Raw genomic sequence first — 27,707 nt, forward strand, 5'->3', positions numbered from 1 at the left:
AGTTAAACACAAAACAAAGTACACTGTTTATATTTTTTGATTACCCACACATTTATTCAAAACTGAAGTGTACACAGGAAAGTTACAAATGTATCAGTGTACAGATTGAAATAGTTTCGCGCCTGTAATCAATCGAGTTGCTAAATACCAAAACATCGTTTTCACCCAGCAGCAGATCTTCACTTGTCGAGTGAGACGATTGGCAAATCACCAGCATCTGAAAGGAAATGTACATTAATACGGCAAAATTATTTCCCATGCTCTGGCAATACTAACCATATGCAAAGTTTTAAATGTAAACCTTAATGTATGAAGAGCTGATACAATCCTTAGGTGCAATGAAAGATCAATAAAGAGAAGAAATTCAGGAATGAAGGGGTTAAAACCCATGAAGAACGGGTCATCACAGGTGGGAGTTCCAATAGAAAATGTAAGAAGATCATTCTGACAATTACCACCGAAGCAATACAAATTCAACTAGTCACATATACAGCGTGTCTGAAACCTTCTGGGTGGTGGTGTTGGTGATTATTGTTTAAGAGGAAGTACAACTAGGCAACCATCCTCAATATAACACTAATCAGAGAGAAAAAATGGAAGGGATCAGACATTTCGAAAAATGAAGGTATCGGCCAAAGGAAGGCAAGGGCCATGAAGGGTGTGAAAATGAAAGATTCCCCAGGCCTCGGGTATTCTAATACCGTCGGGGTTGGAAAAGAACAAGAGTTGACCAAGGGACGTCGGATAGAATAGATGAAAGTGAGGAGCCTGGCACAAGTGGAAGCAATGCCAGGACTCAGCTAAGGGCCCCGTGGTCACCAACCCACGCTCCAAAGTTCAGAGCCCTTGGGGCTCCTTTTAGTCGCCTCTTACGACAGCCAGGGGATGCTGTGAGTGGTGATTATTGTTTTAAGAGTCTGACTCGTTGGCTGAATGGTCAGCGTACTGGCCTTCGGTTCAGAGGGTCCCAGGTTTGATTCCCGGCCGGATCGGGGATTTTAACTTTCATTGGTTAATTCCAGTGGCCTGGGGGCTGGGTGTTTGTTCTGTCCCCAACATCCTTGCAACTCACACTCCACACATAACACTATCCTCCACCACAATAACGGTTACCTACACATGGCAGATGCCGCCCACCCTCATCGGAGGGTCTGCCTTACAAGGGCTGCACTCAGCTAGAAATAGCTACACGAAATAATATAATTGTTTTAAGAGGAAGTACAACTAGGCAACCATCCTTTATATAACACTAAAAGAGGAAAAAGTATGAAAGGAACCAGAGAATTTCGAAAAATGAAGGTTTCGGCCAAAGAAAGACAAGAGCCACGAAGGGTGTGAAAATGAAAGACTCCCTAGGCCTCGAGTGTTCTAATACCATCGGGGTTGGAAAAGAACAAGAATTGACAAAGCGAGGTCGGATAGGATAGATGCAAGTGAGGAGCCTGGCACAAGTAAGTGGAAGGAATGCCAGGACTCAGCTAAGATCCCCATGGTCGCCAACCCATGCTCCAAAGTTCAGAGCCTTTGGGGCCCCTTTTAGTCGCCTATTATGACAGGCACGGGATACTGTGGGTGTTATTCTACCGCCCCAACCCACAAGGGGGGTCCCATGATGAGGGTACGGGTTGTTCAGGTGCTTGCGGACATTAACATCAAAGTGGGTTGGTGCACTGTCTTGTTGAAACCACATCCTTTCGCAGATAACAAGGAGTACAGGCTCCAGGAACTGTGGCAGCAAATAAGGTCCTATTAGGTGATCTTGGACAATGCATGCCTATACGTTGACAGAGAATCGTTGCTGACGGCCACCGATGTGGGTGGCACGGGGATTGTCCTCACTCCAGACATCGCTGTTACGGCTGTTGAAAACACCATCATGGGTGAATGAGGTCTCATCTGTGAACAATACGAACTGTACAAACTTCGTCCCTACAGCACTGCGGTGGATAATCCATTGACAGAAGAGAACGCGGGGTTCAATATCCGTTGTTCTCAGTGCCTGCACACGTTCTTTATGATAGGGGTGTAATACCTGTACTCTCAACACTGTATCCTTCGAAGTGTGCGTTTCACAGGCAAGTTGACGAGTGTTTATTGCTAGATGGTCGGCCACACGATCCAACATGATCTCCTCAAGGTCTGAAGTTCGGACGTGTCTTTGATGGGAACCTTGACCGGGTTTCTGTGGCTTGAACGACCTTGTCTCTCGTAAGTTGGTATCCATTGATATAAACTTCTTCCAACTAGGATGACGCCTGTTGGGAAAGCGTTCTCTGTACATTCGTGCTGCGTTACGGGTACTACATCCTGCCGCACCGTATGCCAACTCTCGTAACGAGTAACATTCCATCTTTGACTACGCGGCATGCACTGTACACAGTAACACACCTCACCATGGACACATCGCAAGATGTCTGATGCAATGGACAACTAACACCATGTATAGTGGTGTGCACGCGACACAGGTTAACGCGCTGGTGCGATGCGTGCAGTCGTCACATGACATACGTTCTATGAGCTAAGCTGTGTACAGTGCATCTGTTTGGTGGTCAGGGTTGTACACTGTTTATCACCTGCTGCCTGTTCCAGTGTACAACAGACACCCGGGATCTTTGCGAGAGTGTGGCAGAACGGCCTGGGCCATTGCAATACATGAACTGAGACTGGCAGTTGTCTTTGAACAATTACTATGAGCTACGTTGTTGTTGTTGTTGTTGTTGTGCAGTGTATGTCCATAACACAATAAATATGCATTTCTGACCATTAGTTCCCTATCTCAATATCTGGACCCATTATTACCTGTTTCAATTTGACCCAAAAGGTTAGAGACATCCTGTATTTTGAGGAATTAAATTTTCAACAAGGGTTCATAACAATTTATTGGTCCCTATCAGGGAAAACAAGAAAGCTGAAAGAAGATAATTATTATTGTACCGAGAGGTACACCTCAACTCTGCACATTCAAAAGAACACATTAAGGAACACTATTTCTCACACAAATCTTGAAACAGCTAGTGCATGAAGTTGGGACATTAATCGAAAGATGTCACTCATAAATAACAGAGTTTTTCCTAAACTGACTGGATTTATTTATTTTGTTTTGGTGTACAGCAAGAAGTTTGAAATTTTCTTCATAGATGCCCTTACAAAAACTGTGGTCATGCACTCTGGTGCATGGTGGAAGAACTAGTGATTTAAAGAAGTCTTGTGTTCTTATGTTTTCTCAACTAAATTAACTTTCATTTATTTTGATATTTCAAGGTTTGTAACACTTCCTCCTTATCTTGCCAGCTTTGACTCTGGCCAATGAGAAATCTTGTGTAATTATTTTTCAGCCAATAATAGGCTTCTTGTTACTTTTAAACTATCCAATAAAAATGAGAGGGTGTGTCCGGATTTAGTCCAAAGCCTTCTTGAATCATCCCTTCGGGTATATAAGCTGCGGCTTTTTCAAGCTACCTTGTCTTTTAGATCGCCGAATTTCTGAGAGAGTGTGTGTTAAGACAGGAGGCAGCGTGCCTCATTCTTCGGCAGGCAGTACATCAGCCCAGGTAATGGCCACCAGTTTTCTATCTCTGTAGCTATCTCCGCCAACCTATCCAAGGGGAAGGTTCTAAGCTTTAACTATGTAACCGTGTGATTTCTAAAATGTAAATTACTTCTTGCTAATGTAAAACTTCATAAAGTCTTAAACTGAAAATCAGGGATAGAAAGTGCGTCACCCTCTTGAGTTCCCCTTCAATTTATCCTGAGGTGACTACGATTTTGTAATCATTTTTCTAATGCAAATTACCAAGTAACTTGTTCTTCTAGTCAGCTCAGTAGTGTGAGATTAGCCTCTGCATCATTGGGCCACAAGCCCAAGTAGGGTTTTAAAACCGAGTTTTCAAGGAGCGATAGTGTATGCCTCAATCTATTTTGAGTTTGGGCCAGTAAATTAACCTGTTCTTCTTTTTCACGAAGGCCCAGTAGTATGGGTACTAGATACTCCTGTGTACAAAAATTGTGAATTGTAGGTTGTGCCTAGAGAGGCTAGAAATAGTAAGATTTTTGGTGTAATGTTGTCTTGAGTAGGCTGTAAGAAATAGGAACCACAGCCTCCTTGGTTGAAGTTGGAGAGCATGTAAGCTTTTTTTTTTTTTGAGATTCTAATATTACTGTAATATTGAGTGGTGCCTTTGGAAGGCCGTAAATTTGTAACGGTTGGAGCAAAGTGCTCTGGAAATTTGTGTCCAATGGAACGCTACATCGGCGTCATTGTAAACTGGTAAGTTTGGAGCTTGAAGCCTAAAACTGTTACAATTCCCTATTCTGGGGTTTTCTATTTTTATATCAAAATTGTCATTTGTCATTGTACCTGATACGCTGTTGTTAAGTTTGATTTTCTGAAAAGAAACATAACCTTTATTTTAAAGTTTTAAATTAATTTTTGATATCGTAATTAGACCCATTCAAGCCACACCTTCTTTCACCTCTATCTGTGATGCACAAGACCCTGGTAACAATTATGATTATTGATTTCTTTATGTAGTTGGACTTCAAGGTAATTGGTGCAACAGGATGAATTCACTGCCTGTTAGCCTGCATTTGCTGCTTCACATGAAAAAACAAAACGAAAAGCACACACACACTTCTTAATAAGTAACAAATATAAATTTATGCTGTCACAAATAAAAACCATTTGCATTATAAAGATGATGTGGAGGAGTGGTTTACGAGGAAGTTAATCCCTTGCCAGAGGCCATGTATCAAAGAAGTGGTTCCTTTGAACGTCACAGTATAACAAATGTATTCTGACAGCGATTACCTCACAGACGTCAAACTACTCTCAGAAGTTTCGCACCCAGGACGATCTTCCCTGCCCATTCGCATGCGTCCTTTCTACATTGCCATATTTCTTGAGTTTTGAGAGCGTGGAGAATGCACATGGCAAAGGATCTCCAACATTTTGCGGTACACCTACCCTTGAGTCGGTTCACCCTTCTAGACTGTAAAGCAGCACAGGTAAATCAACACTTCACACCTCTCCAACAAGTTTCAAACCGGAGGTAAAGGAACGCTCTTCTCGCAGTGTTAATGCTGCTCTCAATGTCTATATCTGAATCCCATCCTTGCATTAGCCACCACCCTATGCTCTTGATAGTAACAAGCATTGGCAATTATATACCCTCTCCCAGGGGACAGAGGATGGTCTAATTCCCACCATTACCCATCTCCTCCTGTTAGCCAAGAAAGTAGACTTTCTCAATGGAGTCTCTTTAGTTTGAGTATCAGAAGTGCAAAAATGAAGCCAGAGAGATCCTGCACGAGAATGCACAACTACAATTGGTCCCTTAGTCAGTTGCCAGTGGTGATTTAAATCCAGCATTGATAATGTTTTCTGATGTGGCGTGGTTTCATTTGAACGAGTGGTTTAATGCACAATATAACCAGTATTGGTCCAGGGAAAACTATGATTAATTCACGACACTTCACTTCACCAATATCGGTGTACGGTGTGTCATTAATAGGGCCGTTCATTTTCAAGAGACTCTGACCGTTATATTGAGTTGATCCTCAATTTCCTTTTTTTCCACAACTGACTAAAGAGAAGAGTACTCTTGGATGGGTACTTTCAACAAGATGAGGCTACAACCTGATGACTGCAGTGTATAACGTTTTCGGGGAACAAGCCCACAGTCCTGAATAACGCACTGCAAATTTCATTTGTGATGTAGTTTAAGAGATAAGATATATAAAAGTAACCCACACATAATAGAAGATTTACGTCGCACTAATGGCTCTCAAGATTTCCAGAGATACTGGAAGTTTGTCCTGCACCTGTTTTTGATGTACCCTGTATTTTTAATTCTCTTTGTCTACTTTCTGGCAAAACATTTGTCCTATACTTCCCAAATCGATGGCAATAAAATGTTACAGCAAAAGAATTATCGCATACAAATTTGCCCTGTCTCTGTATCACAAAGGAAAATTCCAACAGAAATTTGTGAGTTTCTGTCTTGATTGTATTACCATAGGTCTCACACACATGGTCCTTGAAACTGTCATGGTCATAAAATCTTGGCAGCAAATTGCACACTTAAAACAACCATAATACAGTTTATAATGGATTATATTTCATTCCAGGATGAATTTTAGAAATGTGTCGTTTTCATTTGTATATTCTGCAAAACGTTTTGCCACAAATTCAGCAGCTAACGAAAGGAAGCATTTCGTTCATGGAATTTTACTTCTAAGTACAAAAATAGCCATGCACAGACACCATGTAATGCTGTAAGAAATGCTACTTAGCAACCCAGTGTCATTATACGAACCAAAAAATAAAAACACAGCACGTACAAAACACAAAATAAAAACACTTTCACTGCATTTTCCGACAAAACACAAAAGGAAACAAAATTAACAGTGATGTTCAAAATTAGAACATGTGGAGTACCTGCAACAAAACATAGCATCACTACACATTAAATTACATAATTGGCAGCTAATACACAGATGCATTTCAATCTCTGAATTTTACTGTAAAATACAAACATTTGTTAAAACAGCCTTGCTCAGAACATGCCGAGAGTTGTGAAATGCTACTTCCACAGAATGAAAACACTTGTTAATATGAATTTCACCCCAAAACATAAAAATGAAAGCAGGGATGGTCAGAGCACGAGGTGTAAAACTATTTACTCACAACCACACATTCACTGAATTTTACCACAAATAAAAACTAGGTCTTTCTTCGTAGAGCACTTTATCCAGATGAAGCAAGGATCTTGTAAGAGAAGAGATGAAGCGTCACAGGGTGAAAAATTTGAATTCTGTTCCCACTACTACAGATTTTGGCCCCTCCTACACCAATCATGAAGTCTGAAGCCACAGCAGAAAATAAAGAGCAGGTGTATACGACTAAAGCACAGAACTTACATTGCTCGGGAGTCAAGGAGCAGGGACTGCCAGTAAATTAAGAACCTGTTACAGCTTAAGAAATACATAGGCTACTACTATAGGAGACTTAAAAATTAAAAAATGTAGTGGATGGGATGGAGTACCTGCATTTATCACTTAAAAAGTTAATAAAAAAGTCTGTGAATCATTGGCTCAACTGATAAATCAATCATTCAGAGTATGTGTTTTCCAGGAAGACTGAAATGTGCAATGATTAGGGCCTAGTCGTAAGAGAGGGACATGTGAATTAGGCAATCACAGTCCATTACCGTATCCATATGAAATAACTTTTCAATTATGTTTTTAAATAAACTGTGGGTTACTGCTTAACCAGATATTAAGAAAGCAATCATTTGCTAACAAATAATCAACATGGTTTCAGGAAGAAATATTCAACTAACAGTGCAGAAACTTACTACGAAAAAACCAAGGGTTAAAAACCTGGAAGTTGCAAGAAGTCCAAATAAAGGAAGAATACAAACTAAGGATTCAACAGAGTTTGCCGAAGTGTGAAGTAACCAGCGTTAATGAAGAATGGAAGGCCTTCAAAGACACCTTTGTGGGAGAAGCCAAAAACCTATGTGGAGTTACAAGTTCTATCAAAAGAAAAAAGGAGACACCATGGTGGAATGATAGAGTGAAAACAGCGGTGAAAGAAAGAAACCAAATAAAGAAGGCACTGGACAAGGAAAAACAAAAACAGGGACAAGAACGAAATGAACAAGAAATACAAAGACTCCAAGGAGTATACAGGAACAAGAAACTTGCTGTAAAGAACATTGTAAGGGAAGAAAAAGAGAAGAAATGGAATGAGTTTGCAGACAAACTGGAAGAGGACAGTAGAGGAAATATGAAATTGCTATACAGAGTAGTGAAAAACAAGCGAAGGGATCAAGAGACCATAAAAGCAATAGAACGTGATGATGGAACTCTGGCACAAGAAGAGGGAGAAATTAAACAAGAACTCAAGATCTATTTCGAAAAGCTGCTGAATGGAGATACAGAAAACATAACAACGGATAGAGGAGAGCCAAGTCGAGGAACCACAACTGAACCACCAATTACATGGCTTGAGGTTGAAAATGCGCTCAAGAGCATGAAGAAAGGAAAGGCAGTGGGCGTAGATGAACTAAGTGCAGATATGCTGAAAGCAGCGGGAGTTCCAGGAATCCAATGGCTCTATAGACTGCTCAACAAGATATGGGAGGAAAATACTATTCCTGAGGACTGGAAGATGGGCATCATTGTACCTCTGTTCAAGAAAGGAAGCCGACGAAAATGTACTAATTACCGTGGTATCACACTACTGTCTCATGTCCTGAAAATATTGGAAAAAATAATAGAGACCAGAATCAGAGATATTGTTGAACCAATTTTGGAAGAAGAGCAGTATGGTTTCAGACCAGAAAGGTCAACTACAGACCTTATATTTGCAATTAGGATGCTAATGGAAAAATACTGGGAGAAGAACAAGCCTTTATTTCTAATATTTTTGGACATTGAGAAAGCATACGATAGTGTACCAAGGGAAAGAATTTGGCAATGCATGAAAGAACTTCAAGTGCGAGACAGCCTCATAGACAAAGTGAAAATGTATAGTGGGAACAGAAGCTGTATTCAAGTAGGATGTGGTTTGTCGGACTGGTTTGATACAAAGAGAGGAGTGTAGCAGGGCAGCTCATTGTCACCACTTCTATTTATTATTGTAATGGATGTAGTAATGAAATCTATTAAAAGGAAAGAACATGGAGATATCAAAGCCTTCACATTTGCAGATGATGTTGCGATCTGGAGTGACTCAGAAGAGGAATTGGGAGAGAGAATACAAAGCTGGAATGAGGAGTTTAAGAAATATGGTTTAAACATCAGCAAGACCAAGACAGTGGTGATGAAAGTGTATGGGGAAGGAGCAGAACCAATAGTCAGGTTAAATGAAGCTCAACTGGACAGTGTTCCAGTTTTCAAATACTTGGGTAGCGTTATATCAAATGACAACCTAGCAAAACATGAGGTGAACAATCGAATCAATAAGGCAACACAATTTTACCACCAGGTAAGACACCTGCTGTGGGATGAGCAAATACCCATGAAAACAAAAATGACATTGTACAAGTCCTATTATACACCAATTCTTACATACAGTCTCGAAACCACAACACTGACCAATAGAGATAATTCCAAACTTCAGGCAGCTGAAATGAAATTCCTACGCACTATGATCCAGAAAACCAGGAAAGACAAGATTAGGAATGAGAAAATTAGAGAAGAAGTAGGAATAGATGATTCTCTCCTCAATAAGATTCAGATATCAAGACTGAAGTGGTTTGGTCACATGAAGAGGATGCCAGTAAACAGAACTGCAAGGAAGGAATTTGACAGAAAGGTAGAAGGAAGACGACCCGTGGGAAGGCCACGAAGGAAATGGATAGATTTAGTTAAGAGCGATGTACTGCTGAGAGGTCATGATTGGGACAAGTTGGTGGAGGAAGAATGGTACAAGGACAGGATGAGATGGAGGAGGCTCATATACCACACCCGGGAAACTGGAGATGGTTTAGGATGATGATGATGAGTGCACTGATCAAACTTTCAAATGAAGTTTGCTACCTGTAGATTCAGCACAGCTGAAAGTTGCACTGGTGTGTTGTGCTGATCCTCAAGTTCTAATTGGGAAATTGTAAAAATATGGAATAAGTGGGGAAAACTTGAGGTGATTCAATCTTTACTTACAAGGATGCAAGGAGGATCAAATTAAATACTATAAATCAAGCAGTACATTCTCAATGGAGAAACCATAACATGATGCATACCAAAGGTCACTCTGCTACACAGAATGTATAATATAAGCAATATATTCACAATCATCATCATCATATGCAGTTTCCAGATGTTGGCCAGGTCTGCTTGGTACATAAGCCTCTCCATCTCTTCTTCTCTGTTCACACTCTTCCACTCCTTTTATCCACCTGTCTCTCGGTCGTTTTCCTGTTATCTCCATTTTGTGCGTCCTCCTCGGTATCCTTTCCTCTGTCATTCTCTTCATGTGTCCATACCATCGAAGTCTAGATGCCTCTATCCTGCTCTGTAGTGGCTCTTCTTTTACTATATCTCTAACCTTCTCGTTTCTCATCTTATCCATTCTTGTCACTCCTATCCAGCTTCTCAGAGATTTCATTTCATGTGGCAGTATCCTAGTCACAGCTCTTTGCCTCATTAACCAAGTTTCAGCTGCACACACAAGAACAGGTACATAGTACGTCCTGTATATCACTCTTTTGCTTCTCTGAGAGACATCTTTGCTCTAAACCAGGCTTCTGACACTTTTCAGGAATGCTCCTGCTTGTCTTCCATGCTCGACTATTTCCTTATCATTTCTCCCACTTTCCTCTATAATACTTCCCAGCTACTTGGAACTCTCTACCTTCCTAAGCCGTTCCCCTCCGAGCATTATCCCTCTTGTACGTCTCTCATTCCTAGTTGTGATCACTATCTCGCTCTTTTGGGCATTAAATTTCATTCCATATTGTTTCACCTCCTCTTCCCATCCATCTAACTCTATCTGGATATCCTCTTCCTTTTCTCACCAGACTAACAAGTCATCTGCAAACATCATCACTTTCATTTTTCCTTCCCCAATTTTCCTTGCCACTTTTGTCATTAGCTCGTCCATTACTACAATGAAGAGCAAAAGTGACAGAGCACTTCCTTGTCTTAATCCACTTTTTTGCTCAAACTAGTCTGTTCTCTCTCCTCCTACTTTCACACAACTGACACTCCCACGATACATCTGCCTCACTCTTTCTTTTGTCTATTGTCACAATATTTTCATTAATTTGGAAAGTGCAGCTGAATCCGAAAGTGGTGGAACCAACTGGAGGGGAAAATATTCTAGATATGGCGGTGATATTAACCAGACAAGCTTTACAGAGAAACTGAAGTGATAGATGGCATAAGTGATCACGAATGTCTTTGTTGTAGTTAAATATAAATGCAATAGAAAGGAAGGTTGTAAAAGTAGGACTATTAGGCAATACCATATAGTTCATAAGAAATGCATGAGGAAGTTTATTAAGAATAACATGGTCAGTGGAAAATGGTAAGTACAAGTGCAGACAGCATATGGGATGGGTTTAAAGCAATTGCTGAGGAGTGCAAAAACAGGTAAGTGCCATTAAAGGTGGTAAGGAATGGCAAAGACATACTATATTATAAATTAATAGAGAAATAAAGACATTAAGACGCTTCATAGACAGAGTGTTCCTTGTAACTTGTTCTGCGCATTTGGTAACTGAAAGTTATACTTCCTTCCTTCGGTCATTTCAAATGTATAAACACTTTTATGTTTTCATGTCTTTTTTTCTTCCTTATGTTTTTTTGTAAATATGTGTATATTATAACATTGCTTGGATATAATTAGTAGTAGTAGTAGTAGTAGTAAGTGCTGTTAATACTGGTATTATTTGAATGTATTATATCATCTGTAATTGGAGAATTAATAACTCTGTTGATGATAAATAAACAAATCAAATCAAATCACAGATGTATTTATTCATATCAGAAGCAATACATCATATAAATTATTAATTAAGAATGAGAGACAGGCCTAACTGGTGAAAACGTACTAGAGGTGCATTCAAATAACAATTATATCATATCGGACCAGAATTTGGCGAGATCTGACATTTGGTGTGACCTTCACCAAATCTTGCATGGTGCAAATGAGAGGGCAGGAGGCAATTAAGTAGGTGGGCCATGGTTTGTTCTTCTCCGCAGGCACAGAGGGTTGACTCTTCAGATGCATTGGTGTGTGATATATCAAATTATTTTGATTGTGCTGATCAAGGAGAAACTGAACAAACTTACATACTTGGAAACTGAACTTACCAAAAAAGTCAGCTAAGAATAACATGATGGCAACCATAATCGACATTCATATGAATTTTAGTGAAAAATGGAAGGATATGTAAAGGTACTTTAGGGCAGAAACAGGTTACAGGAGAGACATTCCAGCAATAGTTAATAAACAAGGCGACTGTATATGTGAGGACTTACAGATTCAAGTGACCAGTCAGCAGTATGTAAAGATAGCTGGATATAAGGAAAATGTCCAAGTTGAGGTAGTGACTAAGAATGGCAAAGTACTGAAATTTACTTATGAAAATAAAGGTTTTTGGAAAACATACAAAGGTTGAAAGCTACAAAAGCAGCTAGGACTGATAAGATTTCTGGGGATATACTAAAGGCAATGGATTGAGATATAGTACCATATCTGAAATATTCATTTGATTTCAAACAAAATATTTCCATTCTTAAACAGACACATGAACTTTAGACTGGTTAAGATGGACGGAGATCTACAGACTATTTAAGGAGAATTACTCTGAATTCCATGAAATAGAAAAAGTTTTATAAAAGTTTATAAGAATATCAGTTTGGTGAACTTTTGCCTGATATGTTTTCCTCATTCTCCACTGTGCAGTTAAAATATTATTTTAAAAGAATTTGGATAGAGTTCTACTCAAACGAGTCCATAATGAGCAGGGCATGGACGGACATGAAGCTGGACTTGTGTCACTTTGTGACCTCTTTGGCTGTGCACAGCTTCTATCATACTGTAAAATGTGCAAGACAAAATTATACCACAATCCAAACTTGATTTGTGTCTGTGAGCTGTATGACAGAATTTGTGAACCTTACCACATGCATCTACTGCAGTAGCCCAGTGATGTAAAGTCCTTGGATGTGGAAGCATTGCAAATTTCCTCACATACCTGGAACATTTAATTTTAGAAATTTAATATGGAACAACATTCTGGTAATAATGTAATCATATTTCCAGTGAAGCAACATAATGAAGAAGAAATATGAGAAATGAAAAACTTACCAATAGGCTCGTAGTGAATAAAAATACATGGTGAGTGAAAACTTCTTTACATAGTCAGGATACTGATGAACAGTCCCTTTTAGCCTGAAGGTTTCGAAGTTCTTTCAGTGTGTCTGAGAATTTGTTCCTCAATAAAAGGTCACGTGTTGAACCATCTGGCTATCACCTTTTCATAACTAGAACCATATTTTTTCCTCCTGCACAACAGTTTGTTTCACAAGATTCACTTTTTTTTCTTTCTTTAGTAAGAAATTTTCTTCCATAATCCTGTCATATGCCAATCTTCAAATCTCTTTTTTGGACTAGGAAGACTGTAGCAGTGGTCATGGGCAATGTTACCTCCACTCAGATCTAGAACAATAAATTAACTGTCACCCTAATTTATTTACATTTCACTTACGTACCAACTTCAACACGATATAGCCTTATTGTCATAACATACCGGTACATACATAAATCATCATTATAGACCGATATGCCTTCCAGCGTTCAGTCTGCAAGCCTCTGTGAATTTACTGAACATCGCCACAATCCTCTATTTGAAACTAGTGCTGTGGCCTCATTTAGTTCTAAACCCCTTATCTTTAAATTGTTAGAAACTGAATCTAACCATCATCAGTTTGGTCTCCCTCTACTTCTCTTATCCTACATAACAGAGTCTATTATTCTTCTAGGTAACCTACCCTCCTCCATTCGCCTAGCATGACCCCACCACCGGAGCCTATTTATGCGTACAGCTTCATCCATTGAGTTAATTCCTAACTTAGTCCTTATATCCTTATTCCAAGGAACCTCCTGCCATTGTTCCCACATATTTGAACCAGCAATCGCAGGTCACCTACGGGTGTCAAATCAAAAGACCTGCATCTGGCGAGCCGAACTTGTCCTTGGACACTCCCGGCACTAAAAGCCATACGCCATTTTTTTGTACCAGCAATCATTCTCGGTTCTTTCATGTCTGGTACTTCTAACTTATAAATAAGATATCCTGAGTCCAACCACCTTTCACTCCTGTAAAGCAAAGTTTGTCTAAAAACAGACCAATGTAAAGATTGTTTCGTCCAGGAGCTGTCATAAGTATTAAGAATAAACTGAAGATTGTCTCTGAATTATGATGAATAATTATCATGGTATTCCATGGTTTTTAATCTGAAAACTTGGCTGCTGCTTTAATTTCTTCTACATATTCTCTTACACTGACAAGCTACCATAATCTAACTTCTTAGATGATAACAATAGGTTCCCTATTTAACTGAAGTGTTCTTATCACTGACACATGTGGTGATCAAGACCTTACACCTATCATATCCGGATTGTATTACAAATGCTGTTTGATCATAGTTTACCTTGTTAGTCTCTGAAATGCATTGAAGAAGAAAGCAATGGAACCAGATTGCATTTTCAAAAACACATAAAGGAAACAACAGAAACACTAGTGTTGAAACTATTCAATAAAATGTCTTGAAAAGGGGTACATACCAGAAAGCTAGAAGACATCGACATTGAAAGTATTATATAAAGGCAAAGCAAATATGGCAGACCCCAACTCATACAGGGGAATAACACCAGAGAGCAAATTATACAGGATATTTCAGTGGCGGTTCGTGCATGAGGCGCTTTTGGGCACTGCCTCATTGCCTTTTCAAAAATATTTAACATTATTTCACTCTGTAATTGATTACATAAAGAAATGGACTAATGTAGCGAAGTCAAACTTACGTGGTGTGATATTCAGTTATACAATGTTATTTTTATTTTGAGTGTAAACATTTTGCTTTTCTATATTCAAGGGAATAGCAAAGGCTTTCAAACAGTGGTGCTGTCCAGCAATCACATTTTTTTCTCTTTAGCCTTGAGGTGGTCAGGCTCTGGCAGTAGAGCCCTCAGCAGGTCAAAGGACTTACCAAGTGTGTGGAGTGCTGGAGGAGCCTGGAAGGATGATATAGGCTTCTCAGGGGAAGGAAGAGTGCAGGCGGATGTATGGTCTGTCCGGCATAGCCCTCAGTAGGTCTCTAGACTTACGAAGTGTGCGGGATGCGGGAGGAACCTGGAAGGTCAATGTTGGCTTGTCAGGGGAAGGAAGAGTGCAGGCGGGTGTATGGTCTGTCTGGCATAGCACTCAGTAGGTCCCTAGATTTAGCAAGTGTGTGGGGTGCGAGAGGAGCCTGGAAGGACAATGTTGGCTCGTCAGGGGAAGGAAGAGTGCAGGCGGGTGTATGGTCTGTCCGGCATAGCCCTCAGTAGGTCCCTAGATTTAGCAAGTGTGTGAGGTGCGAGAGGAGCCTGGAAGGACAATGTTGGCTCGTCAGGGGAAGGAAGAGTGCACGCGGGTGCATGGTCTGTCCGGCATAGCCCTCAGTAGGTCCCTAGATTTAGCAAGTATGTGAGGTGCGAGAGGAGCCTGGAAGGACAATGTTGGCTCGTCAGGGGAAGGAAGAGTGCAGGCGGGTGCATGGTCTGTCCGGCATAGCCCTCAGTAGGTCCCTAGATTTAGCAAGTGTGTGAGGTGCGAGAGGAGCCTGGAAGGACAATGTTGGCTCGTCAGGGGAAGGAAGAGTGCAGGCGGGTGTATGGTCTGTCCGGCATAGCCCTCAGTAGGTGTCCCAAGACTTAACAAGTGTGTGGGTGCTGGAGGAGCCTGGAAGGACAATGTTGGCTCGTCAGGGGAAAGAAGAGTGCAGGCGGGTGCATGGTCTATCCGGCATAGCCCTCAGTAGGTCCCTAGATTTAGCAAGTATGTGAGGTGCGAGAGGAGCCTGGAAGGACAATGTTGGCTCGTCAGGGGAAAGAAGAGTGCAGGCGGGTGTATGGTCTGTCCGGCATAGCCCTTAGTAGGTCCCTAGATTTAGCAAGTGTGCAGGGTGTGAGAGGAGCCTGGAAGGACTATACAGGCTTGTCAGGGGAAGGAAGAGTGTAGGCGGGTGTATGGTCTGTCCGGCATAGCCCTCAGTAGGTTCCTAGATTTAGCAAGTATGTGAGGTGCGAGAGGAGCCTGGAAGGACAATGTTGGCTCGTCAGGGGAAAGAAGAGTGTAGGCGGGTGTATGGTCTGTCCGGCATAGCCCTCAGTAGGTCCCTAGATTTAGCAAGTATGTGAGGTGCGAGAGGAGCCTGGAAGGACAATGTTGGCTCGTCAGGGGAAAGAAGAGTGCTGTCGGGTGTATGGCCTGTCCGGCACAGCCCTCAGTAGGTTCCTAGATTTAGCAAGTATGTGAGGTGCGAGAGGAGCCTGGAAGGACAATGTTGGCTCGTCAGGGGAAGGAAGAGTGCAGGCGGGTGCATGGTCTGTCCGGCAGAGCCCTCAGTAGGTGTCCCAAGACTTAACAAGTGTGTGGGTGCTGGAGGAGCCTGGAAGGACAATGTTGGCTCGTCAGGGGAAAGAAGAGTGCAGGCGGGTGCATGGTCTATCCGGCATAGCCCTCAGTAGGTCCCTAGATTTAGCAAGTATGTGAGGTGCGAGAGGAGCCTGGAAGGACAATGTTGGCTCGTCAGGGGAAAGAAGAGTGCAGGCGGGTGTATGGTCTGTCCGGCATAGCCCTTAGTAGGTCCCTAGATTTAGCAAGTGTGCAGGGTGTGAGAGGAGCCTGGAAGGACTATACAGGCTTGTCAGGGAAAGGAAGAGTGTAGGCGGGTGTATGGTCTGTCCGGCATAGCCCTCAGTAGGTCCCTAGATTTAGCAAGTATGTGAGGTGCGAGAGGAGCCTGGAAGGACAATGTTGGCTCGTCAGGGGAAAGAAGAGTGTAGGCGGGTGTATGGTCTGTCCGGCATAGCCCTCAGTAGGTCCCTAGATTTAGCAAGTATGTGAGGTGCGAGAGGAGCCTGGAAGGACAATGTTGGCTCGTCAGGGGAAAGAAGAGTGCTGTCGGGTGTATGGCCTGTCCGGCACAGCCCTCAGTAGGTTCCTAGATTTAGCAAGTATGTGAGGTGCGAGAGGAGCCTGGAAGGACAATGTTGGCTCGTCAGGGGAAGGAAGAGTGCAGGCGGGTGCATGGTCTGTCCGGCAGAGCCCTCAGTAGGTGTCCCAAGACTTAACAAGTGTGTGGGTGCTGGAGGAGACTGGAAGGACAATGTTGGCTCGTCAGGGGAAAGAAGAGTGCAGGCGGGTGCATGGTCTGTCCGGCATAGCCCTCAGTAGGTCCCTAGATTTAGCAAGTATGTGAGGTGCGAGAGGAGCCTGGAAGGACAATGTTGGCTTGTCAGGGGAAGGAAGAGTGTAGACGGGTGTATGGTCTGTCCGGCATAGCCCTCAGTAGGTTCCTAGATTTAGCAAGTGTGCGGGGTGCGGGAGGAGCCTGGAAGGACTATACAGGCTTGTCAGGGGAAGGAAGAGTGTAGGCGGGTGTATGGTCTGTCCGGCATAGCCCTCAGTAGGTCCCTAGATTTAGCAAGTGTGCGGGGTGCGGGAGGAGCCTGGAAGGACTATACAGGCTTGTCAGGGGAAGGAAGAGTGTAGGCGGGTGTATGGTCTGTCCGGCATAGCCCTCAGTAGGTCCCTAGATTTAGCAAAGTGTGTGAGGTGCTGGAGGAGCCTGGAAGGACAATGTTGGCTCGTCAGGGGAAAGAAGAATGCAGGCGGGTGCATGGTCTGTCCGGCATAGCCCTCAGTAGGTCCCTAGATTTAGCAAGTGTGCGGGGTGCGAGAGGACCCTGGAAGGACAATGTTGGCTCGTCAGGGGAAAGAAGAGTGCAGGCGGGTGCATGGTCTGTCCGGCAGAGCCCTCAGTAGATGTCCCAAGACTTAACAAGTGTGTGGGTGCTGGAGGAGCCTGGAAGGACAATGTTGGCTCGTCAGGGGAAAGAAGAGTGCAGGCGGGTGCATGGTCTATCCGGCAGAGCCCTCAGTAGGTGTCCCAAGACTTGACAAGTGTGTAGGTGCTGGAGGAACCTGGAAGGACAAAATCGGCTCGTTAGGGGAAGGAAGAGTGCAGGAGGGTGTAAGCGCTGAACGGCAGAGCCCTCAGGAATATTGCCAACCACTTTACAATGTACCTAGCCTTTTCCCCGCACGTCTTATATTAATTGTTGTTAGAGATTAATTCCAAAACATTTAAAAAAAGAAATGAATCCCATTATACTGACTATTTAAACAATTCAGTTCTAAAAAAAGGTAAAATAAAAAATTCAAAATGTAACCCTAACGTGGCGGCTCTATTTGTAGGGTGGTCAAATTGTTAAATACATTTTCATGCTTTGAAATTTGAGCAAGGAGAGAGAAATTTGGGAGTGCACTGTTTATTTGTTTTCATGAATGTCATTATTGCCACTTGTGATTAGTGAAACAGTGCAGTGGCATAGAAGTCGAGATTGCACTAGCTGTTAGCCTGTTAATGTGTGTGCATAAATACCACAGTGTAGTTAGTTGAAAGTATAGTGGTGCTGGTCAGTGAAAACTGGACCAATCGGGGAGGGAGAAGAGATGGCGCACAGCCCTGCCAGAGTAAAATGTCACGAACCAGCACTGGATATCTGCTACCATAATAAATCAAGGAAAAACCTCCGTGGCTCAGGCGGCAGCACACCAGCCTCTCACCGCTGGGTCCGTGGTTCAAATCCCAATCACTCCATGCGAGATTTGTACTGGACAAGGCGGAGGCGGGACAGGTTTTTCTCCGGGTACTTCAGTTTTCCCTGTCATCTTTCATTCCAGCAACATTCTCCAATATCATTTCATTTCATCTGTCAATCATTAATCATGCCCCGGAGGAGTGTGACAGGCTTTGGTAGCCGGCACAATTCCTATCCACGCCGCTAGATGGGGCTTCATTCATTTAATTCCTGACCCGATCGAATGACTCGAAACAGGCTGTGGATTTTCATTTTCAATAAATCAAAGACTGATAGAAGAAACAGATCAATACATCCCCGAGGAGCAATACGAATTCAGGAAAGGAAAAGGGACACTACAATCAGCAAAATACCTAATGGAACAAACTGAAAATGCCTTAAGTATGAAAAAGAGGGACATGCATGGCCATCTAAACCTTTCGACTCAGTGAAAAGAGAGAAGATACTGCAAAAGCTAAGGAAAATAACCAGACAAGAACAAGAAAATGGAATAGAACAAAAATCATCAAGAAAATCCTAGTAATAAACAATAGAATATGCATGTCAAGCCCAATAATACAAACAAATGGAGTACTACAGGGTGACCCAACGAGGCCACCGCTATTCAACATTACAACAGTTGATGTAATCAACATAACAGAAGGATTGGATGTTACGCTAATATTATACGCTGATGACATGGTCCTAGGATCAAATAAGAGAGAAGATCTACAAAGAGCAGTCGAACGGCTAGAGGACTGGGCAAATATAACAACTTCAAAATCAACAGAGACAAAACTGTCTTGATGATCTGCAGAAAGGGAGGACGAATGGCAGTGAAAAGCGTGATAACCCTACATGGAGAAGAATTAGAAAGAGAAAATACATTTGGTACCTAGGAATCACCTTACAGATGACCGGACTATCCTTCACGAGAGAACAGCTGCTACTATACAAGGAATATATAGTATAATGCAACTACAAAATCTCTCACTAACAACTGCAATGGAACTTCAGTATTCAGGGCAAAAATAATGCCAATAGTTACATACGGCATTGGGCTAATATAGGAACACCTTAAAATGTCAGAACTCGCAACAACAGACTCAGTCAAAGCAAGATATCTAAAGCTAACCTTGGGCATATCAAAGTCACCACCTTCACGATTAGCCAACGAGCTAGCAAAGGGCACCTTCTTTATAGAGGACATTTATTTATATCGTGTCAGAAGCATACATAAGTTTAAAATTAAATATAAGGAAAAAACATAAAACAACATAAATACTTCAATGATGAAGAGCCACGTTACACTATGTGAGTCCAAAATCTTGCAACATCAAGTGCATTTGGCTTCGCTTTAACCAGGTCTTCTGTTGTGCAGCTGAATGGGCATGAACTGCATTGCAGCAAATGGGCTGTGGTCTGCTCTTCTCCACATACACACAAGGTACTGTCCACTTCGAAACCCCATTTCTTCTGGTTTGCCCTGCACCATGTAACACCAGAGCGCAGTCTATTCAGTGCTCTCCAATTCACCCAATCTGTGACATGGCCAGGAGGGAGTTTCTCTTTTGGGGTCATCCATTGACTGATCCTCGTATGTTGACTCCTGACGCGCCATTCTTGAATTCTTGCTTGCTACGCTGTTCCTGCAAGTGTTTCGGTTACCCTCAAGAACCTTTTCCTAGACTTAAGCCTCTGGCGTGTTGGCTCGTATCCAAACAAAAGGTGAGCTTCCGATGTCAACACCTTTCTCTTTTCTTTCTTGGCTGCCACTTCACAGCGGATATCGGGAGGTGCTATCCCTGCAAGGCAATACACTTTTTCCAAAGGTGTAGGTCTCAAACATCCACTAATAATGCGGCAGGTTTCGTTGAGCGCTACATCAACTGCTTTGGCATGGCAAGATTTATACCACACCGGGCATGCGTATTCAGCTGCGGAATAGCAGAGCGAAAGGGCAGATGTCCTCACTGTGTCTGGTTGTGCTCCCCAAGATGTTCCAGTTAGCTTCCGCACAATATTGTTTGTAGCAGCCACTTTCTGCTTGATGTTGAAACAATGTTCTCTGTAGGTTAAGGCACAATCCAGAGTGACTCCGAGGTACTTTGGGGTAAGATTGTGTTGTAATGCTATGCCTTGCCAAGTGACCTTCAGAGTTCGGGAAGCTTCTCTGTTGTTTAAATGGAAAACACAGGTTTGCGTCTTAGTTGGGTTTGGTGTTAGTTGATTCTTCTTGTAATAGCCAGCAAGAGTGTCTAGAACTTTGGACAATGTTTGTTCAATCGCCTCGAAGTTATCTCCCTGAGAAGTGATGACACAATCATCAGCATAGATGAAACTATTCGTCCCGGCAGGAAGAGGCTGATCATTTGTGTAAATATTGAAAAGCATTGGTGCCAACACGCTTACCTGAGATAGTCCGTTTTTCTGTTTCCTCCACCTGCTTCTTTTTTCCTGGAACTCAACGAAGAAACTTCGATTTCGTAGTAGGTTTCTAATGGCACATAATAGTATGTTATGCAACAAGCCTATAATGGCTTCGCTCGTTTTATAATTTCCATACGAGTGTCTTAATTATCATTATAGGCGAGTTACATACCATATGACTGTTTATGCTCAATGATAATTATAACTCTATTTTTTAAATATTCATAAATTCCTGTCAAGATGTCGCTTGACAGTTGAGTTTACTGAACAGAGCGCAGAGCGCATGCACTCGGGTTATTTTCCGTGAGTGGATCAGAGACCATGACAACATAATATGTTTTCAAAGCTTCGATAGAAGGTTATTATAACCTAGCTTTATTTCAAATATTAATTGTTTACTGTACAGTTGGTACAGTTTGCGGAAATGTGCCGTGTGGTTGTGGAATATTGGAAGTAGAAGGTGCATTGATGTTAATATGTTTGATTTCGGAAACAAGTGCGAAGCTAGTGTGTTGAGCGCAGGTGCGATGCTATCCTTACCTAATTGGTCAAACAGTTGTATCATAATGAAAATCTGAACTCTGATTGGTGGAGAACCTGTATCATAATGAAACTTGAACTAAAATGAGCCTCATTAAGATTCAGTTTTCTGGCATATAATATTTACATTTCAGCATCGTCGAGCATAAAAAATAAAATGTTACTACCATCTACACCACAGACGGCAGAACACATCCGACAGAGGGAGGAGAAAAGAGTCAAAATGTTTGAAGAATTCTACGCATCGGATGCCATGATACACAGAAATTAAATGGGTCCCAACCAGAAATCACGAAGCACCATCACACAACTATATAGCTGTACACAGATTCCACCATAAATTCTGTGAAAATCCATACTTCCATCAACCAAACAAAAGATGTCTGTGCAAATTATGCCAAAGAAAATGTGAAAGATATCATCCCGACGTGCAAAAATCATACAAAGTCTTTGAATGAATGAAGTAAAGAACCTTAATAATTTTTAAACATATCTTGTTGCATGGCTATTCAGCTGCAATAAGATTATTATTATTATTATTATTATTATTATTATTATTATTATTATTATTATTATTATTGATATTATGAAATGCAACTTACCCAGTAGTGTAGCCAGGATCAATCAATGGGGTGGAGGGTTATAGTTAAATAATAATAATAATAATAATAATAATAATAATAATAATAATAATAATAATCTATGGCCTCGGCTACCATGTGCAGGCATTTTAACTCGATGCCATCTGGCTGTCTGCTCATCAATTTCAATGTTCGTTTTACTCTAGGCCTACTAGATGGGAGACAGAGTAAACCAAATCTCTCTTGGGCGTTTATGGCTGAGATTTAATGAATTTTGTAGGGTAAACACCAAATGTGTCACCAGAGATCTTTTACATATTAACATCGTACAACATGGAGTGTTGAATGGCCTTTTTTCCGCCCTTCAAAATCCGACTACCTCTGCCAGGTATGAACCCGCTATCTTGGGATCCGGAAGCCGACACCCTACCACTGATCCGCAGAGGCAGCTAGTTAAAAAATGATGATAGAACATAATGAAGGTGCTTGTGTGTGCGTTATGCATGTATGCATGAGTGCCATTATAAGAACACTGATAGAAATGAGTTATGTTGATATTCAGATTGCAGTATCGTACTCTACAAAATCTTACATTAAAATACCTACAAAGCAAGACAATGATCAAAGTGAATAGTTTTACGGAAAATGGTATGTTCCTATTACAATCTACAATTCAACTTTCAAGGCTTCTTAGAAAATAGATTCAAGAGATATATTGGTTTTACAATTTTTTCTCTGTGAAGGTTCAAAAGAGCCAACCCACTCAGTCAACTCTCACTTGTTTAATGTCAGTCTCTGTTTATTTTATTTTATTTTGTAAAAATTGCAAGGGGAGGGAGGGTTAACCCCCGCACCTTGGCTACACCCCTGAACTTACCTGGCTGAACAGCTGGATCAGGAATTTCAGCAGGGTCAGTCTCCGAGAGGTGACGTTTCTTGGGTGGTGCCCTCTTGGTCACTTCCTTTTGTAAATGTTGAGGAAATGAAAAAAGAGTGGGTACCGCACTATTCAACAGGCGCCTTTGATCATTTGTATAATACACAAACTTGTTTTCAAAGTGCACCGAACACAGACAGCTACTTTTAGTTGGATACCAGTCCTTCCTCTTCATATTAAAAACCCACTTTTTTGTTAATTCTTTATCCCGTAAAGGAAACCTGGAAATATATGTACGATGAGTTACGGTTAGGACATGGGTACAGGCTGCATTAATTTATACAGTTACCATTTTAAACAGATATATAATAGAAGTTAATTCTTTCTGGAGTAAGCAACAAATACTCACCTATAAAATGATATATCTAACGCTGAATTCGCTCTATTCTTGCAATTAATTGCAGAACACGTATTAGGCATCTTTGTTGACAAGTTCTTCTAAATAATTTAATGGGCTTCGCTAATAGCGGTTTACCCAGCCACTGGCCCTACTAACCACCGAACCATGGAAAAGACTTTAAACCATAGGGGACAAAATTAGGCATAAAGGAATATAAATTTGTTGACAACTACCAGCTGACGTGTGCCCTAAGAAAACATGGCAGACGACGTGTTGGTTGCGTGTTGGAACTTTTCTCAGCAAGGAGCGCTGTATGAATCCGTCCAGCCAGTATTTATGTAGTATAATATAGATCATTGTATAACCAAATACATTTAAAATATATATACATATGAAGCGCATAGATATGCAAAAAGTTAAACAAATATTTTAGATGCCGGTATGAGATATTTCATTATTATTATAAATTCTTCTTTCGTCTACAGTAAGGTCCACGGTAGTTGGAGTCTGACGTTTAGCGCTGTGTATTAAATTGCAAATAGTTTAAAAATTACAAATTATATTCCGTATTTTTATCTTGCCAGGATCAGGAAGTCTTCTCTGAAGATCTGTATTATGCCAACCCCTGCCATTCAATAGTAACCGAACTATTTGTCATTTGGTGTTTTCGTCATGTAAATAGTTTCATTTCATCGTTCCCTTCCTCCATCTACAGTAATGCCCACGGTAGTTCAAGTCTGACGTTCAGCGCTGTTTAGCTTAAAAAATTATCTTCCGTATTTTTATCTTGTCAAGAAGCCTTCTCTGTATATCTACATTATGGCAACCCTGGTAACTCAACAGTTCAACCAATATTTTATAATTAAAATTCTCTGTTACTAACCTGTGAATTTATTCTCCTTGATCCGAACTATTTGTCATTTTGTATTTGTTCATGGGAAGTTGTCATTATAATATTTCACCGTTTCATCGTGAAGTTACTTTCGAAATAACGAATTAAATTTGTTTGTTGATTTGCTGTATTTTGGTCATTTTGGAAGAAGAGAATTACTGTGCCTCAAGATGGTAATATAAAGAAATAAGATTTAAATCTGGAGTCATGTTGATATAGGTTATGATGCATACAGTCTTTTGTGTTGGAATGATTAATATTACACTGAATGACTGTAACATTGGCTCATTCATCATTAAAACATTCTAAAATATTTTTTTCGTGTTATTTTATGCGTCTGCTAATTTTAGAGCAGAAATGCGCCGTTTTTCATTTACCCTGACGTCAATTTTGTGTTTCTTGAAATAGGTGTAGAGGGGCTGCAGGTCTTCCTATTATATATTTATACCTGTACAACGTTCTTTCCTTCTGTTCATTCCACTTGTCATCCCGCCTCATTTTAGATTAATTCAAACTGACTGTGTAACATTTATGATCTCAAGATCTCAGTCTAAACAAAACAAATTATTCACCATAAAAATTATACTTTTGTAGGCCTGTACGGAGGGTTGTATAATCTTGCACTAACTACAAGGAGCTAAATGGCACAGTATTGTACACACCAAACCTTCCAACATTTAGAGGAAGTCACATTAGCCAGTTCTGTCAGTGAATGATGTGGTCTCTTGAAGTCTGCAGCTCAGATAAGTGTTTAGTAGCCTTTTCCACTCACTGCGATCTTAAGCAGTGTTATTCCAGTTTACTCTAGCGATCTTCAAGATGCCCATATCCCAACGATCTGGTGGGCTTCCTCTTAGTCTCTGTCTGTCTCTTGGGCTCCAAGAGCAATCTTGGTCCATCTATTGTCCTTTCTTCGGGTTACATGCCCTGTCCACTGCTATGTCAAGATTGTCAATATTGACGATGTCAATAACCTTTGTGACTGCTCATATTTCATCAGCCCTCTTTCTGTCCTTTCTAGTGGTGTATGCTGGGATCAAGATGTGGGCTACCACTAGACTTAGGTTACCCCTTTTCGATCGTTGGTTTAGTGAATGTCAAGCCTTCAGCGTTTTGAGCTGCAGCCAATAGCCAACGGAGAAGCCTGCTGTGTTGTCAAGGCCGCTTCATAAGCTACTGCCCTGGCTTCTGCTACTGTCATTATTCAACACCTGATCAGTGGACATAGTAGCCTAAGGTTTAACAAATTAAAGTCCAGCTTCGTGGCTAAAGGATAGAATGTTTGCTTTTGGTCCGATGGCCCAGTTCAATTATCAGAATTAATCCCTCATACTCTTAATTTCTCTGGCTTGGGGACTGGGTATTTATGGTGTCTTCACATTTCATTTCATCTTCATTAGGACACCACCAAGCCTATACAGATGCCATGCACTATTATTACTTTTAAATTAAAATTTTGAATTTTACAGCATTACCAGCGGTCGTACCCATTGTTCACTGGTTTCTTAGCTTCCTCGAGAGATCAGTGGTGGTGTCCGACTCATGATCATGGGCTTGATTCCAACCAACAAAAGTGAACACTAAACTTGAAAGATTGCATTTCATATTAGCATATCTACCTATAAAAAGAAAACTCTATTACTCCTATAACAGCAGCCCTGCAGTGTATTTCCTACAAGGATGTAAAAGTAAATGGGAGCAAAATACCAGCACTCTGTTATCTATGAGTATGAGGCGAGGAAGTACATACACTGAGGAACGCATAGTTGTTCGTTAGCAGTGCTGATCTGATGGAGCGAAGCCTAGCACACCTATCGCCCAGTCCCCACACTTATTGTATATACAGCAGCAAGCCACGCGAGGTGGGTCAAGGAGAGAGAGACGCTGAGGCTGGGCTGCAAGATCAGTCTCCGATGCCTTGTTCTCAGAAATACCTGCAACGTTTTTTCCTCGTTGCTTTCAATTTTTGTAAATGGAACATTGTGTCAGGTGCTTACATTATAATGTGCTTTAGATTTCCATCATTCTCATAACCTGATAGCCTTGGTAGCCCTCAATATATGCCACTGGTCCTTTCTTATAAATCTGAACATAGACCTTTCCATGCCTCATGTTTCTTCAGATTTACTGCCATTTTGGACGTGAAGATGGTGGAATATCTCCCAAAGGCCTGCCATCCTAATTTTAATTCTTCAGAAGATTTCGGGTCTTACGTCTCCTGTCATATTAATCAATTGACCAAGGAAAATGTTTTCACTGATATGTTCAAGAATGTTACTTTCTATGATCACATTTATTGTAGCAACCCATTTGTTTTCCATGGTTTTTGTCTTGGACAGATTCATTTTTAGGCCTACTTGTTGACAGACTAGGACAAGGTCTCTTACTTGTGATTGGAGTTCGTCTTTATCATTAGCCAGCAATACAGTGTCGTCTGCAAACTTCAAGAGAGTCGGCCCTTTTCCATTAATTCTGATTCCTCGATCTTTCCATTGAATTTTAGACGTTGCCAGTTCTGAAACTGCAGAGAAGAGCTTTGGTGAGATAGGATCACCTTGTTTTACACCTCACACAATGGAAAAATCTTTGGTTTTATCTCCGACACGGACAAAGGCTGAAGATGTTTCGTATATATTCTTATGCACTTTCATGTAGGCTGATTCTACTCCATGTTCAGCTAATGCCTGTAGGACAGATGTGTGACTGATAGAATCGAATGCCTTTTCAAAGTAAACAAATGCTAAACAGAGGGGCATCTGGTATTCATTCGTATGACTAATTATTTCTTGCAGATTAAGTATTAGGTCAGTGGTGTTAAAACTGCTGCAGAATCCTACTTATAAAATAGGTTGAGCCCGAGTCGAACATTCAGCTGATTCTATTTGTTATGACCCTGGTAAAGACTTTGTACAGAACAGCCAATAGGCTAATAGGATGGTAATTCTTAATATCGTGGATTCTTCCTTTTTATGTAACAGGATGATCTTTGCTTTGTTCCAAGATTTAGGGATCGATGCTCATTGCAGAAAAGAACTGAAGACTTGAACCAAGTAGTTCCTTCACCCGCAAGTTTCAGAATATCACTGAGCCGATAGCTGGAGTCGCTTAAGTGCGACCAGTATCCAGTATTCAGGAGTTAGTGGGTTCGAACCCCACTGTCGGCAGCCCTGAAGATGATTTTCCGTGGTTTCCCATTTTCACACCAAGCAAATGCTGGGGCTGTACCTTATTAATTAAGGCCACAGATACTTCCTTCCCATTCCTAGCCCTTTCCTGTCCTATCGTCGCCATAAGACCTATCTGTGTTGGTGCAACGTAAAGCAACTTGCAAAAAAAAAAAAAAATTCAGAATATCAGCTGATAGCCCATCGCTTCCAGCGACTGTTTTCTTTCTTATATTATGTATAGCCTTTTGGACTTCAGAAGGTATCACATCTGGGATGTTAAAGTTGTATCAGGGTTTAGTATTACAAGATTTTCTTCAGTTTTACTCTAGAAGTTTCTAAAATAAAAATTGACCCTTCAAGAGAAGATTTTTCTAACATTATAAATAAATGGAAACTAATGAAATCTTACGTGGAATGCGTCTCAGAGGAGAGATATGTTCATTGCGATGTCTA

The 27,707-nt window shown here is 41.2% G+C and overlaps 2 protein-coding genes across 3 annotated transcripts in view; one reads left to right on the forward strand and one right to left on the reverse strand.

The window, feature by feature from the left end:
• Nucleotides 1-49: 49 nt before the first annotated feature.
• Nucleotides 50-23,469, reverse strand: LOC136879026 (THAP domain-containing protein 5). 2 transcript variants are annotated; one of them, XR_011018676.1, is made up of 5 exons: nt 23,205-23,469; nt 22,796-23,076; nt 12,824-13,174; nt 12,637-12,710; nt 50-217 (listed from the first exon to the last, which is right to left on the reverse strand). XR_011018676.1 is itself a non-coding variant. In XM_067152750.2 (3 exons), exons 1-3 carry the CDS (start codon nt 23,273-23,275, stop codon nt 180-182), a joined length of 390 nt encoding a protein of 129 aa, XP_067008851.2. In that variant the 5' UTR covers nt 23,276-23,469; the 3' UTR covers nt 50-179. The 2 variants fall into 2 exon arrangements, 1 of the variants encoding a protein (XP_067008851.2); XM_067152750.2 differs by lacking the exons at nt 12,637-12,710; nt 12,824-13,174.
• Nucleotides 23,470-24,108: 639 nt separating this feature from the next.
• Ufd1 (ubiquitin fusion-degradation 1-like) overlaps nt 24,109-27,707 on the forward strand; it is a 44,505-nt gene continuing 40,906 nt past the window's right edge. The window contains exon 1 of the mRNA XM_067152751.2: nt 24,109-24,260. Within this exon, the coding sequence (XP_067008852.2) occupies nt 24,258-24,260 (3 nt within the window). The 5' untranslated portion in view covers nt 24,109-24,257. The remainder of the gene's footprint in view (nt 24,261-27,707) is intronic.

This window comes from Anabrus simplex, chromosome 8, assembly GCF_040414725.1.
Source record: "Anabrus simplex isolate iqAnaSimp1 chromosome 8, ASM4041472v1, whole genome shotgun sequence".
NCBI classification, from domain to species: Eukaryota; Metazoa; Arthropoda; class Insecta; order Orthoptera; family Tettigoniidae; genus Anabrus; species Anabrus simplex.